Genomic DNA, 14030 nt, shown 5'->3' on the forward strand with positions numbered 1-14030 from the left:
ATTATAAATATTAATCCAGAAGAGCAGAGATTTTTGTGTCATAAAGGGCAAATTTTCTTAATGATCCCTATGGTGAAGGCCAAAGAATCACTATGAGTACTAGCAAATGGAGTCTTATTCACAGGCAGCAGCAAACTGGGAGCTGTTTTCTTGCTGAGCATCCCAAAGTGTGATCCTGTATCCTAAAAATCAAAATGTTTCTGAGAGAGCTATTTGGCTTTCTTCAATAAAAATGCACACACACTGATTTCAGTTGTAATACTTGCATGGAAGTTGTTTGCTAGGCTTCCCTGTCTTGCAGGCTATTTTTCAGTTTAGTGGTACTGAGAAAGCCAAGAAAGCTCTGCACTCAGTAGTAATTGCAGTTAATAGACGTGTTCTATTCACTTGAAGCCAGTGGCCTTCTAATTGCAAATATGTTTATGTAATTTAAAGCAGACTAACAAAAAGTCCTTAGCCATGTAGGAGCTGCAGCTTGGGGGTTTGTTCAGTCTTGCTAGTGATTCACCTAGAATTTATTGTATATTTGCATGTTTTCTGATTGCTACTTCCTGAACATTCATGTACTGTAACTGAAATAGCAAATAACTGACAGATGGGCCATAAAGCTTGCCAAACGTTCCATTTACTTTCTCTGATATGAACTGGCCAGATAACAAGGAGACTGTGAACACATATAGTTTGAGTACCAGTCTCTTTTAGTTTATTGACAGTGTTGAAATAAGACTTATTTACTGTGACTTCCTGATAATTACAGCTTCTGGAGGTGAACAAGCAATGGGACCATCAATTTAGAACCATGAAACAGCTTTATGAAAAACAGGTAACAATGCTGATTACTCCTATTGGAATATGAATGTCACCTGCTGCTAGTTAGTCAAGTCGGTGCTTAAAAACCAGCCAGGCATATCTATGGTGAGTATCTTTTGAAGGGATGGGGGCAGGAAGCATAATATTTACTTCGTCTTTAGCTCACATAGGTAAAAAATACTTCATCACATACAAGTGAAGATAATGCATGCACAATCTTCAGTGGGATAAAATAACAAGAGAACAGAGAAGCAGCCCATCTCTCTAAGTAGGGAACCGGGCTGGACATGAGAGCAGACAACTTCATATCTTCCAAAAGGGCACACTTCAGAGCACAAGTAACTGAAAAGTAACTTGTGGTGTCTGATGCATCCAGCCACTGATCCACATCACTATGTATCTTTTGGTTCTTGTCCCACCTCTCATGGTACTTACCACTCTGGTTTATTAATGGAGTGCTTGCAATTTCTTTTGATACTCCAAAAATCAAATCACTTTGTAAGCTGGCACTTCTCATCTCTTATTTCCTTCTATGAAAAGGAAGTCGGATGAGTGACCTCATGTACTTATCAGGAAAATTTTCTCTCTAATATGTTCCAGTAAGTTTTACTGAGATCCAGATAATTTCTTCCTTGATTTTTCTTCCCCCCCACCCAAAGGAGGAGAAGAATTCAAATGACTCTTCCTCATTTAATATGACACATTTTTGTGCCTCTGGCTTCATTGCTTTGGATGTGTACTAGAGCAGACCTGGTCCATGTTGCAAAGAGAAAGGAGAAAAGGACATTAAAATGAAGAATTCATACAGAGGAACAAATCCTTAGTAGCTGTGCTTTGGCAGCAAAATCAGTGCTAGAATCAACTGATTGAGCACCATGAAAGCAATTGCCCAGAGTCATTAAGACTCTTCAAACAGAGCAGCAGCGCTCGGAGTCAGGGAGGTGGGGGGGAGAAGTAAGTGACTGGGAACTTTACAGCCAAACAGACCCACTTCTTTATACCGATCTACTGAGAGCTGAAGGGGTGCCATGGCACCTTTGGTGTGCTGAGCCCTTCAGGATGCATAGCAGCCCACCATGGTTTGTTACTTGCCTTTCAGCTGGCAGAAGTGAAAGCAAAACTGCACGTGTCAGAGAGAAGAGTCAGTGAGCTGGAGGAAGAAAGACATCGACATCTTCCAGAGAAAGAGAGATTGCAGGTCCTGGACAGAGACACACCATCACAGGAAATGGTAGGAGGGTGCACTCTTACCCAACGCTGAATGCTATCCTGCCTTTTCTCTCTTCTAGCGAGTTGCATAGCGTGAGTTGTTGTACAACCAGTAGATGGGGTTGTGGTGCTGGACTCTTCAGTACTGGACTCGAGGCAGAGTCTGCTCAGAGAACTACGTGGTGAGACAGTCATTTGCATAGAAATTGTCAGACCGCACAGCAGTAGTCTGTGTGTGGGAATAAAGGGCAGATTGATGTGCACAGTGCAGAGGTGTTCTGCCTAAGTGTTAATTTCAGGGTAAATTTCTTTGAGTGCTCAGTGAAAGAAAGTACTACAGAGACTTCCAGTGGAAAAGCTGCAGATTTATTTAAAATGCTTGGCAATAAATACTAAGGGAATGAACTGAATTCCATACCCCCACTTTTTGATACACGTTTTTACATGTGGGCTAGCGTCAACAGTTTACAACTAGCTGTCTTAGGTCCCCTTAAAGATTACAGGTATTAAGTGCTGAAAGTGATGGGACTGATCAGTTGCAGCTCTCTGTTCTAGAGAAGCATTCACTTCACTCAGAATAGTCAGGCACCTCTCTCAGGAGTCCTTAGGCAGTGGCTCTTGCATAGGGATGCGCACTGGAAGTCAGATCCCTGAAGCATTTCCACTAAAGTAAATCCACAAGCTATTTTCATGCTTTAAAGCGAACCGTGCCATTATGAACGTGCTGAATCACTGCCTGTGTTTACCCTCAGCGTGCAGACAAAGGGAGACAGTTCATCTTCCTGTTCATATTACTACAGGTTTTATTGCCCAGCCTTTACAATATGATAGCTGTGAAAAATAGCTGCCTCTTTGAAAGGGTGTGCTCTTCCATATATATTTTTATTTTTCTAACTAGATATGCAAATAATGAACAAAATAACTCTGTACTCCAGAAACCCCTTACATGTGCCAGCCTAAGATCAGCAGTTTCTTTACAAATTATATAGTCAGCCAGAAAGTGCTTCTATTCCCTTTGAATTTCTTTACCTGCTGGATGTCCTGCAAGGGTGCAGAAGATCTATACCCTTGCAGATGTAGCTGCTAAAAGCAGAGGATTTTGAATAAGCAACATGATTTTTAATACCCATGTCAACCCAGGCTGCCCATGGGGCTAGATGAAGAAAAAACAATTCCAGGGGATGATCCAAAGAAATGCTTAAAGTTACTCAGCTTGAAAGCAATTGAACAAGATTTGTCTTTATTGTTCAGCATACTGAAGGGACCCAGGCTGATAAATTTACCAAGGTTAGATTTGTAGGGCTATATATTTTTTTTCTAAAGCATCTAACATTCTTTATAACAGTATTTATATTTTGTTAAATGCATGCATATATACATACATACATAAATACATACATACATACATATATATATATAATTTTCTTAGAAGTTAGCAGTAGTTTCTTTTTCAAATGCTCCACATCCCATCCCATAGCCACAGAGCTGGGAGAGGCTGCAGAAAGCTATTGCCAGAACAGAGTGTTGTTTGCTCTCTAATTGCTTATCTAATCCCACAGCCATAGTAGAGTAGCAGCAGAGTAGCCATTCTCTGCATGCTTTCCTGACCCATTTAGGAAAGCCAGCAGCAGCTAATAGTCCTGGGGTAGATCACCCACTACTGCTGTTGTAGGGGGCTGTTTCCTTTTTTGATGCATCTGAAGGTATGTCTCAGAAAGACAATGTTGTGAACTTAGCTGTCTGTTCCCATGACCTCCGTGGCCCACAGAGGAAAACCGATTCTTTTGGAAATACACATTTTTTTTTTGTTCTTTTTGGGCTTGACGACATGCCCATAGGCAGTGATCAAAGACTTACGATAAAGTCTACGTGCCAGAACACCTAAAATTCAGAGTTGAATAAGAAGAATGGTTCAAAAACCTCAACAAACTGGAAATCTTTACTTGCAAATAGCCATGTTCTCTAAGCTATCAATCCTGGAGAAGAATGTGTGCCAGGAGCTAAGGAAAGAGGGTGGTAATGGTGAAGCATAGAATATAATAATAGCCTATCAGAAATTTAATTTTTGCTATTATTTTTTATTTTAGTATCTTCAAGCATACCAACTTGGGCAAGCTCCCGAGTTCCTATGCGGACGTTCCAAGTAGCCTAGAACAAAGGAAAATAAAGCTACCTCCTGCATAAGTGGCAGTTTTTCAAGGGTGTTTTTCAATGACTTGATATGTACACTGTGATTCATATCTCATGAGCTCAAACATGAATGCCTCGTAGCTGCACAGAGGGATGCCTGTTGCACAGAGCATTCAGATAGTATCACATATGTGTGATTGTTGGATTTCATTTCTTTATCACATAAGGCAACTGCAGAAGTATGTTTGAAATATTTGTTTTTAGTAGAACAGACCGTTCTGTTCAATATGTGTAACCAGCAGACAATGGGATAAAAGCAGGCTAGCAAGGAATGCTTTTCCCTGGGAGAGAAAGGAGAGAAGCTTACACTTCACCAGCTACTTCAGGCTGTATCTCAATCCTAGCTCCCTTCATTGTAAACTGAAAATTGTTGAAAGCAATAGGAAAAGGGAATCAAACTTAATTTGGCAAATCTGTCCTAATAATTCCTACAATACTATCTTGAAAGGCTTCTGTAAGCCTTATTGCAAATAGGAACATCTTCATGGTAGCTTACTTGAAGGAAACAGTGTAGACAGACATACCAAGAAGGGTCAAGTTCAAGGCACCAACAACTGTGACGGGGTAAAAAAGTGGGTTTCTATAAGCCTTCGTTGGTTGCATGGTAATTTTTGAGCAGGATTAGGCTCGCCTTAGTTTCTCAAGCCCTCAGACTATGTAACACTGAGAAGTGGTTTTATCTTCAATGTTACATGACATTGAGAATGGCTGGGACTCCACAAGCCTCTATCCCTGGTATGGGTAGACGAGCCTGAAGCAGGATTGAGATGGTCATTTGTATGCTACGGTTTGCCTTGGCCTGCCAGCTTTATCATGCCTTTGTGCAACTGCAGATTGTAGAGAATTTAGTCTGTTATGTTGCTTCTATCTCATTGTATGGTGAGTGGTCAAAAGGGTTTCAACAGACTTTATCATATTTTGGTTTTACTAACCACCTGCCTTCCTGTTGCTTTCCTTCACAGCTATGTTTGGGAGACCAGAATTTCAGCATATCTGCCAGACAGCAGATATTCTGAAAACTGTTCTTGAAAAATGGCTTCGTCTGCATTTCTTCAACAGTATTTCTCTGTGTTTTTGCATCCCAGAAAGAAATAAAGGTCCTCAGTGAAGCTCTGCATGAAATGAAGGAAGAAAACAAGCTCCTGAAGCAGAAGAATGCATCAATGATAAGAAAACAAGAGCACTACGAGTGTGAAATAAGTCGTCTCAATAAGGTAGGAAAAAGAATGAGGCGCTGGCCAGAAAATCACTTCTCCATTTAATTCTAGGGCCTCTACTATCAAACACTGACACCAACTGATGATCTTCTTTCCAATCCTGAGTGAACAGTCTGTTCATGGCAGCAAAAAAATCACTGTTAATCTGTAGATGACAGATTCAGGGAGCTGGGGAAACAAGCATGAACTGAATTTAGCAAATACCTGGGCATGCTGCTTTGGCAGGCAGCAGAGTTTGCACTGTAAAGATTAAAGAAAGAAAATCTCTGGCTTCTTCTGTGAAACTTCTCTGTACCACACTTATGCTCTTTCTAGGTTTCTCCTTGTTAAAACAGAAGAGAAATAGGAAATGGCACAAAGATACTTTCGTATGCGTCTAATGAAACAATGCTTTAAAAAAATTAGTTTAAAAACTTATTTTACATATGTTTTGCTAAAAAATGGCTTCTCTTCACAAGACAGATGCTCCTGTTCTTCTATGCATACATACACGTGTGTATGCATATTCTCGTGTACTTGTGTATATATTGTTGAAGAAATTGCCGTAAAATAGCTCAAGGTTTGTTTAAATTTTCCACTGGAGGGAAAGTAATACATGTAACTTAGTTTGATCAGAAGATCGCATGAAGCAGTGGGTGTTTCCTAACAATTCTATATTTCATGGTGAACCACAAACGCTTCCTGAGGAAATGCACTGCAGTAACCACTGCTGTGTGTCTTTAAGTGCAACATAAGCTAGAGGACCTGCAAAAGTCGGGGTAAAAAAGCAATACCATTTTCCATATTAAAATCTGACAGAATTCATGATTTCTAACTCATTCTGAAATGCTTTAGCAAGACTTGCTCAAAACCTTACTGTGACTTTCTTTCCTTTTTTTTTTTTTTTTTTTTTTTTTTTGGTAAAAACAGCTTACTTCAATGTTTTATTTTGCTTTCTTATTTTATAATGTTATTGGAACTAAGATGTAGGTGAATAAAGCATATTTTTAAATGAAACATCAATTTCATGCAATGTGTTTTCTAACGTGAGTGATGCTGATTTCCTATGTAACTGCATCCTTCACATTTCATGTCATGAATGCATATAAAACTGTGCTATTGCAATTTCAGTGACATGAAGTTCTTACAAATTCTCCTAAATCAAACTTCTATATTAAAAATACTTGAAACTCCTTCTACACTGCATCTTTTGGAAGGCTGTTCTGGAACTCTGTTTCTGTTTTCATTAGACACTTCATCTCTTTCAGTTGGGCAGAATATATTCTGGCCAGTTGATACTCATTTGTTCTTATGGTAGCAGATCTCCTTCACTCCTGCCGTTACCTCTACTTTTACATTTAGCTACACAGGGCAGTCATATTTTCACTAGAGGACAGTTTAGTTAAGCTGACCCAGTTCTTTTGGTCTCTTAATATGCAACTATACTTGCTCATATGTATGATTCTGCACCTCAGTCATTTCAATTGCTTAGTTCCCTTTTTATTGAAGACATTACTACTGTGTCTAAGTACATTTACTTCGAGCTTCATGTTGATCCAGTCATCTGGAGAGCCCATGATGCAGGGTTTAGTCTGACCCTGCTTTGATGTTTGTATTATGAAACTGATTCTGTAATGCCAGAATTGTTTGCAATACCATATCCCAGTATCGACTTTCACCGTACAGCAAAAGTATTAGACAAATTTCTCTCTAACTTAATGGATAATTTTGCTGTATTACCATCTAGGTTATGTTATTCAACCATAGACTGCAATGTATTTCCCCATTAAGAAAATCTGTGAGTTTTTGTAATTTATTTATTTCTTTATTTTTAATGAAAGATGTCAGGTTAAACTGCTTTGCTTCCTCCCGTTTCTCATGTCTCTATGACTATTCTCTTCAGAATTTATTCCCAGGCCTAAAAATGTATTCTGGTTAGATTAAGGTATTTCTAGATGCATGGACTATTTATCCTTCTCATAACTTTTAGAATAAAGCTAGATATTTTTTGGTCACACATTTCCCTTTTTGATGTGGAAAATTTCAGAAAAGCTCTGTGTGGCTAATCTGGCAATTTCAGGTTGTGGTTTTCAGTATTTCTGAATGAACAATATTTGACACTGCATGAATTTAACTCAGTGAGCTGTGAGATCTTCCTCATTTTTACATGTTCCTTGCATGGAGTTGGTCTCTGGTATTCTTCTTGGGTAATATGATCTTTAGTTTTGCTCAGATCATCACTGCATAATACTTTTGTCCTTATTTTTATAATGAAAGAAGCTTTTATCATTTAATAATTTTTATAAATTTTATAATTTACTGTGCAACATACAGCTCACGATAGCTTCCATCTTCCATTCCTTGTAGCTGTAATGAACAACTTCCAGTCTAAATGCCAATGTGAAGTTTGTTTTTATTTGTTCTGCTATTTGTGCAGAATGCTGAAGTGTCATATGCTGAGAGAGATTAGCAGAGGCTGGAAAGGACAAAAGGAAGATCAATCAGTGAGCTATTAGTATCTTTATTCTCCCATATCTATGTTCAATCTTATTCATGTATGACATGGTACACAAACTTTACCATTATTACATGCCTATTTATCTTCTGCACTATCCTTTTGACAGTAGCTCGTCAGATAAAAGGCCTCCCTTTTCTCTTCTTCATTCTTTGCAGGAAGTGCTTTTTTTTTTTTTTTTTTTTGTTCTCTGTTTGGTACTTCATTGAAGATTCAGTCCATAATACTACTAATCCTTGTGTTACGTTAGATGCTGGGTTTTTTTTTTTTTTTTTTTCCTGTCTATTTCTTCTTCCTCTTCCAAATGATCTTCCCCCTTCTCTTAAGACATGATTAGTATGTGGCCGGCCATGAGGAGCTGGGGACCGTTAGCAAGAAGGTAGCCTTCTGAAATGAATGAAATTAGCTGAGTCTGTATGTCCTGTGAGAGACATAGAAAAGTACTGAAACTGTAGCATCTGTGCTAGAGTAAATAAATACATGAGCATAGTGTGTGGTTATAGACAAAAAGTGGTAAGAGTAGTTTAAAAACTATTCCAGTCCAAGGGACTGCTGTGGAATACTACTAAATAAAACATTCTAAGTAGTAGAATTTGACTGAAAAATAGCATAAGAACATTCTGTGTAGTGTGCGTATACATAACTCCCTCTAGTGACAAATTACAGAGACTACATAACTTCCTTTCAAAGGGAGTTTTCCCTTTGGTTCTAGTTGAAGTCTGCACTCCTTCTGCAGAGGGTGTTTTGATCAGACTTTACTATAGTTACACATATAGGATATGGTAGAATGCTTCTTTAAACAGTCTTGGGTTGTTTGTTTTTGGATCCAGATGAATTTAGACACCTCCCTTGGTTTTCCCGAATTCTGATTTACACAGGTAGAATGGCATTTCTGGATGAGAATTGCAGCTGTGATGTTCACTGTTATTTGTTGGTTGTATTTGTAAGTAAAAACACAGTCTTCTAAACTGCGCTGTCTCAGATTCATGAATGCAGTGTGGGCACTTGGAAAATTTGGACTTAGGCATGCATACATGTTATTGTTAGTGAGGTCAACATTGTGTGTATAACTGAAGCAACTGTAAGTGAAGAAAAAGTCTGTGACTCACTCTAATCTGTTTATTTAAAGTGAAAACATTATAATGGATTAAAATATTTTTTTCTGATGTGGTGAGTGCCAGTAGTAAGTGTCATATTTTATGTTACAGGCTCTTCTGGATGTGCTGAAAAAGAACTCGTCTGTTCTCGGGACTCCTTCAGAGACTGGTGACAAGAACAGTCTTGAGGACATGAGAACCCAACTTGAAGTTCTCAAACAACAGGTAGGAATGGCTAGGAAAAAGCCTGGCTGAATTTCATACTATGTGGTTTTGCCTTCACTCCCAAGAGCAGTGTCTAGTTGACTCGTTATATGGTACTTTTGAAAAGAAGCTGTAAGAGCTCTAAGCTATTCAAACTGGTTTTTGCTAAGATGCTGTCATCACAGCAGAGTCCATAAAGTGAAACTGAGTCCTTGCAAAGGTCTGGAGCAAGGCCTTGTCTGGGATCTCAAGTGGCAAAATGGCGTTTGTGGTTCTTGGAGGTGTCCTGGCAGCCTCTTGTTATGGGCTGAATTCATCCAGAGAGATTGATGAACTTCATCAGTTACTGATGAATTGGTCGCTTGTGTCTTCTGTTTCTTATTTTGTTGAAGTTGAAAGCTTAATTTGCCAAGACCAGGATTCTCAAAACAATTCATTAGTGCTGGTCTTGCGTGTTTTAAAGTATGAGGCAAAACATTAGCATCCATAACTTGTATGCCTGTGACTAAAGAGAAGTGTATTTATTTTTTTTAATCTTCATTTTAAGCTATTCAAGTGCTTTGTGAACTCTCTGTCTGCACATGAAAGAATCTGGTTAAAGCATGTTACTTTACAGATAGTTCTGCAGTTTAGGTCAGTCATCCTGGAATGTGTTAAGGTTAACATTATTGACACACAAATGGATATGATCAGAATGGAAATTTTATTCAATAGAAATAAAATACTTGTTTCTGTCACGTTTGACAGCAGAGCTAGAGTTTGCTCTCTAATGTAATGCTTGCCACATGCTGGAAAATAAAATCCTGCACTTGATTGTACAATAATGACATATTTCATTCTCCACAATAAAATAGAGTAAACCAAATTTTTTCAGAATTCTCATGAGATAACCATTTTATGAATGTATTTTTCTGGTTCTATAAATCAGTACTGTGAATCCAAACTTCCTTTTGCACAGAGTGGAGCAGGAGGCTTTATCTTTACAGAGAAAGGGATCCTTGGGACGAAAAGTGATGTGACAGTCTCACCAGATCTTGGCTGTCATCAGCCCACCCCTGGCCACTACAGATGAGTTGAAGGCATTCATTCCTTGGGAGGTGTCCCTCCCTTTCTCTGCGCAAGAGAATATCTGACAAAACTGTGACAAAGTTTGCTCCCTTTCAGCTTCAACAGATCCCTACAGCTGGGGATTAAGAGGGAGGCGAGACAGCAGAGAGCAAAGTGGGAAAGAAGAAATGAGGAAACGCTGACATGTGTGTAGATGGACAGGGATACAAGAAACCTACATGTCAGTAGGTGACAGCTTTGCATCTGTTTCAGGGGATCACAGCATTCATGCCTCCCTCAGCCACAGGCTGTGGAGCTGAAACTCCACGTGGCCACACAGAAAGCCTTTGTTCGTTTTTACACCGTGTTATTCAGGAAAGGGATTATATCTAGTGGGGGGCCTCTGGGCCCTAAAAACCTTGCAAAAATTAGCTGCAACAGGCAAGTCATGAAAATAATTTATGGAGCCCTATGTTGACTTTTTTTGTTCCCTGAGGCATTAACATTTCTTTAGTCTTCCTGTGAAGTCATAATACTGCTGCCAGCAAAAAGCAAACTAGGTCTGTGCTATGGGCAGAGCTTAAACTGCAGCAAAGAAGCTCTGCAAGTAGACTGTCAGCAGGCTTTAGTGGCCAACTGCAAGGACACAAAAGAACTCCTGGAAGCTCTTATGGTCATTCCCACTCCAATGTACTTCTGCTGTTATTTGTCTATGGAAGTGCCACCAACCTCCAGGTTCACACTGTCCATTAGCTGAAGAACTAAGCCAGTCAGCTTAATGTCAATTAACTTGTGGACTTGTATTTTGCTTCTGAATATATTTGCTGTCTGTGCCCTGGGAGGTCAGATGTTCTTTAAACTGGGTGCGGAGCTATGACCCCATGTGACATAAGAAGAGAAAAGATACTGTATTCCTCAGTATGAACAGGCAGTTTTTCTTCTAGGAACTGGGTCAAACCCCCATGCTTGCATTCTGAATTGTGCATCAATTATCCCGTCTTCCTCTTTGCTGAAATGGGTAGGTTCTTTGGGCAGCTGTTTGAGAAGGGGAGTCAGAGGGGCTATCACAGACAAAGGGTACATTGGCCAGGTTTTTGTTTTTTTTTTTTTCCATCCCTTTTCCAGCTTCTAGGGCAAGGCATCCTCCTACAGATTTCTTCCTACAGTGTTTCAGGCAAGGTCTAAACTTCTTGACAGTCCTGACTTGTCCAGGTCTTCTGTCCATTAATATACAGCTCTAAACAGTACCAGTATTTCTGTGCGGCTTAATCCTTTGATCTGCACCAATGTTAGAGGGTTAGAGCAACATGTAAAGTAAAACTACAGGGCATAAAACAAGACAGGCACAAGGCTGATCTTGTCCTGTAGTGTTCAGTGGCTATGGAAAAGGCAGGACACTATTTAATCATAGGTGTTCATTGTTAGGTTGGATAAAATGATAATGTTATGTCAGACTGTGTGCTGGAAGTTGTTTTTTTGTGCTATGCTGATGCCTCCTGACTCCACCAGGATGCTCAGTGAGGTACAGGGGGAAGTTGCAAGGGCTTGTAATTGAAAAGAAGATTGGGGGGAAAAAAGGGAATATTTTCTTTACTACTGTTTATCCCCTAAAAATATCCATGTCTTTAATCCTTGCAATCCTATTTATAGTCTTTAAAATGATATTCCCCAGTAATTACATGTGTCTGTGAACACTGAAGCTGTGGACTGTTTCAGTTGATATGTGCCACTGGAGACTCTTCATTTGCTATTTTTAATTAAAAAAAAAAAAGATGGGGGAAAGTATTTTGGCTGCAGGATTGTAAAGATCCTTTTAGGATGCAACCCTCTGATTGGCAAATGTTTAAAAAAGCAATCTCACACACAAAAAAAAGTGGACTAAAATTTCTGTGTGGCTCTGCTGAAATTCATGGACTTGGTCATAATGATTACAGGTACAAATATATGAAGAAGACTTCAAAAAGGAGAGATCTGACAGAGAAAGACTTAATGAGGAGAAAGAAGCATTGCAGAAGGCTAATGAGAGATTACAGACTCAACTGAATAAACTAAACTCACAGGTATGAGTCAAAAGAAAGATGCTCTTGCCAACACATGCATATTTTATTTTTATTTTCTCACTCTCCACACAACACAAGGCTTTCTAGATTCCATTAATTGACATTGAATTTTGTGTGAGGTCACCACCTGGGATGAAATCATTCTGAAGTAATACGTTAAGATGATGAGAAATGATTAGAGACAACTTCCAAATTAAGCAGATGAGGGGAGTGTTTACTGCAAAAAATCCTCAAACATATCTTAAAATGGAGAGGAGAATCGAAAACAAATCCAGAGGGCTCCTGATTGTTTTTCTGGCACTTGATATTAGAGTCATGACATTGAACCAGCTTTTGAAATGAAAAGTGTCTGTAATGTGTCCTGACCTCTGCCATGGAATTACGGAGTAATATTAATATCACTGAGGAAAAAAATAAATGTCTCCATGCAAATTAGCTAAGTAGCCTCTAGAATAATTTGTTATTGCAACATCCTTTTTATCTCTTTGGAGTAGTGTCAGTATTCTGTTCACAGACATTCAGGAAGCCAAGGCGAAGTCATGGCATGTAAAACTTTAAGCTTTCTCAACCCCATTTAAAAATGATGAAATGCTGAGGTTCCCTCTCTCAACAAAATTGTGCAATAGCTTAAAAGAACGGCTGATTACCAAAATGTTCTGAGATGATTTTTTGTCTGCCGCAACTTTGTTGTGAAACAGAAACTGCAGCACTGCCTTGTTCTCAGCCCAGCCATGAGCCAGCATTAGTATTAGGGCCTCTGGCTAGTAAGTGCTTTTATAGGTGCTTCAAAGCACTTCACGCAAGTGTGACAAAAAAAAAAAAAAAAAAGAAATCCTCCTAGGCATGCAGAAATACCTAGGACAAATCTGTTAGTATTGCATGCAAACAGGTTTTAATTATATTTCTCCCACTGCAGCCTACTCCTGGGTGGTTTGATAAAGTAATTATTATTATTATTATTATTATTGGTAGAATGCACTCAGACACATTCTTCCTATGTATTGTTGCTTTATCTAGAGACCATAAATACATAACTTGCATGGCCCCAGCTGGTCAGAGGATGCTGTGAAAATAGGGAACTACAAATGGTGCTGCATGGCCTCTTCCACCCTCCCCAGCTCTCTGAGCAAGGAGAAGTGTTTCCACAGTGCACACGTGAATGTACTCTATGGGTGGTGCATGTGCTTGCATGGTGTTTGTGTAAAACTTGGCTGTTGCTGCATTGCAATGACGGGAACAGCTTTGGATGTGACTTTCAGAGAGTTGGTTTACTAGGGTGAATATTTAATTTCTTCACAGATGAAGACCTGTCTGAAAGGAAAGGAACCACAGGAAAGGCAGTTACAGCAGCAGGTATGCTCTCTTTTCCTGTTCCTTGTTGCTGGATGTAACTGAAATGCTGGCCCTTGGGCTCACTGAGGAGTATCTCCATTTCTTAAGCCCCCAGCCTCTCCCTTTGCTTACCAGCCACAACAGCTACTGGCATTGCACATGGCAAGACAGCCTGAAGGGTTCAGGTTCTTTATGCTGGGAGAACAAGTACACTCCTTCCTTCTTCCTCTCTTCCCCTGGAAGAAGGTCAGATCTGCTGTAACTGGGGATTAGCTGAGGCTCACTGGTGTGTTCTAGAGGAAACAGAGGCTAGTGGAGGTGTACTTGAGGCTTGCCCACATAAAGAGGCTTGGTACCAAGCTTTAGACTA

General features: G+C 39.5%; 1 protein-coding gene across 5 annotated transcripts in view; it reads left to right on the forward strand.

Moving 5' to 3' along the window:
- Window positions 1-14030, forward strand: part of TNIP3 (TNFAIP3 interacting protein 3) — a 64254-nt gene that overhangs the window by 36731 nt on the left and 13493 nt on the right. For all 5 annotated transcript variants that reach the window (XM_090139186.1, XM_090139187.1, XM_090139185.1 and 2 more), the window contains 6 exons: window positions 758-823; window positions 1910-2041; window positions 5295-5423; window positions 9129-9242; window positions 12203-12328; window positions 13628-13681. In XM_090139186.1, coding sequence (XP_089995312.1) covers window positions 758-823; window positions 1910-2041; window positions 5295-5423; window positions 9129-9242; window positions 12203-12328; window positions 13628-13681 — 621 coding nt within the window. The remainder of the gene's footprint in view (window positions 1-757; window positions 824-1909; window positions 2042-5294; window positions 5424-9128; window positions 9243-12202; window positions 12329-13627; window positions 13682-14030) is intronic.

The sequence above is a fragment of the Phasianus colchicus genome, chromosome 4 (genome assembly GCF_987193195.1).
Source record: "Phasianus colchicus chromosome 4, bPhaCol1.hap1.1, whole genome shotgun sequence".
Taxonomy (NCBI): domain Eukaryota; kingdom Metazoa; phylum Chordata; class Aves; order Galliformes; family Phasianidae; genus Phasianus; species Phasianus colchicus.